Below are 1686 nucleotides of genomic sequence, written 5' to 3'. Positions count from 1 at the left end.
CCCAGGGAATGGGGAGGGTGTGAACAGTTTGGGTGACAATAACCCCGCTGGCACAGGGTCCTGATCCACCATCCCTGTCCTTTCCCAGGTCTGATCCGCCTGCAGGAGCTGATCAAAGCCCCTTCCAGGTACAACATCAAAATCAAGATCCGGCAGCTGCCCGCGGGGAACAAGGACGCCAGGCCCCTGCTGAAGGAGATGAAGAAAGGCAAAGAGTTTTATGTCATCTTCGACTGCTCACACGAAACAGCAGCTGAGATCCTCAAACAGGTACAGGGAGGGAGATGGAGCACAGAAACCCCAATGGCACTGCTGGCCAAACAGAGACAAAAAAAATAGATAGAAAACACACAAAAATGGGTGAAAAAAACAGAAAGAAAGACTTTACGGGGAGGGAGATGGAGCACAGCAAACCCCAATGGCACTGCTGGCCAAACAGTGACAAAAAAGAATAGATGCAAAACACACAAAAATGGGTGAAAAAAACAGAAAGAAAGAAAGACTTTACAGGGAGGGGAGACAGAGCACAGAAACCCCAATGGCACTGCTGGCCAAAGAGTGACAAAAAAGAATAGATAGAAAACACACAAAAGTGGGTGAAAAAAACAGAGAGAAAGAAAGACTTTACAGGGAGGGGAGACAGAGCACAGAAACCCCAATGGCACTGCTGGCCAAAGAGTGACATAAAAGAATAGACAGAAAACACACAAAAATGGGTGAAAAAAAACCAGAAAGAAATACTTTAAGGGGAGGGGAGACAGAGCACAGAAACCCCAATGGCACTGCTGGCCAAACAGCGACAAAAAAGAATAGAAAACACACAGAAGTGGGTGAAAAAAAAAACAGAAAGAAAGAAGAACTTTACGGGGAGGGGAGACAGAGCACAGAAACCCCAATGGTGCTGCTGGCCAAAGAGTGACAAAAAAGAATAGATACAAAAACACACAAAAATGGGTGAAAAAACAGAAAGAAAGAAGGACTTTATTGTGGGACAAACCTCTTTTATCCACTTTAGCAACCAGAGTATGCATTTGTGTCAAACATACATTGGTCAAGAGACAGCTGTTTAATTAGTAATTAGAACATAATTGGTGAGTTTGCAAAAGCTGCAGTATTAGTAATGTTTATAATTTCCAGCCACCTGTGTTATCAATTCTACATTCCAATCTGCTTTTCTCAAGGATGCAGTATTCCTCCTCCATGCAGGCTGTTAACATCCCTTTCTTTCCCCAAACCTCAGTCATACACAATAATTGGCTGAGTTTCAGAATCAAAGCTTGTGGGACCCTTTTCCCCACACCCCAAAATCCTGGGAGTCACCAAAAGCACAGGAACTCCCCAGCAGATCCTCTTTCTGTTCTCCTCCTTCCCGAGTCCTGTTCCCCCCTGACACCACAACACCAAACTCTGCACCCCAGCACTTCTCCTTGGTGAATTCCTTTTCACACTTTTGACTGTGTCAGAAAAGCGTTTTGCCCGTTTTTCACAATTTTGATCTAATGGGGATTGTTAATAAACCAGGGAGATGGTTCTACAAAGAGCTTCTCTTTATAATCTTCTGCCTCTTTTCAGCAATTTTATCTCTTGTTATGAATTGTTCTTTCTCTCTGGGTAGTGGTATCTGTGTTCCTGTAATCCTAGAGGAATGGGGTGTGCTCAATAGCCGTTAATTAATTACCCCCCCTA

At 44.1% G+C, this 1686-nt stretch overlaps 1 protein-coding gene across 1 annotated transcript in view; it reads left to right on the top strand.

Annotated features, from left to right (window-relative positions):
• Positions 1 to 88: 88 nt before the first annotated feature.
• The window catches only part of LOC130587121 (glutamate receptor ionotropic, kainate 1-like), a gene marked incomplete at its 5' end in the record, with an annotated part of 28734 nt that continues 27136 nt past the window's right edge, over positions 89 to 1686 (top strand). Inside the window, one exon of the mRNA XM_057388081.1 lies at positions 89 to 306. Within this exon, the coding sequence (XP_057244064.1) occupies positions 89 to 306 (218 nt within the window). The remainder of the gene's footprint in view (positions 307 to 1686) is intronic.

This window comes from Malurus melanocephalus, unplaced genomic scaffold, assembly GCF_030028575.1.
Source record: "Malurus melanocephalus ecotype Western Australia unplaced genomic scaffold, MMel_1.1 scaffold_1555, whole genome shotgun sequence".
Lineage (NCBI taxonomy): Eukaryota > Metazoa > Chordata > Aves > Passeriformes > Maluridae > Malurus > Malurus melanocephalus.
Note: the sequence above shows the minus strand (reverse complement) of the source record. Positions and strands in the feature narration are given on the sequence as shown.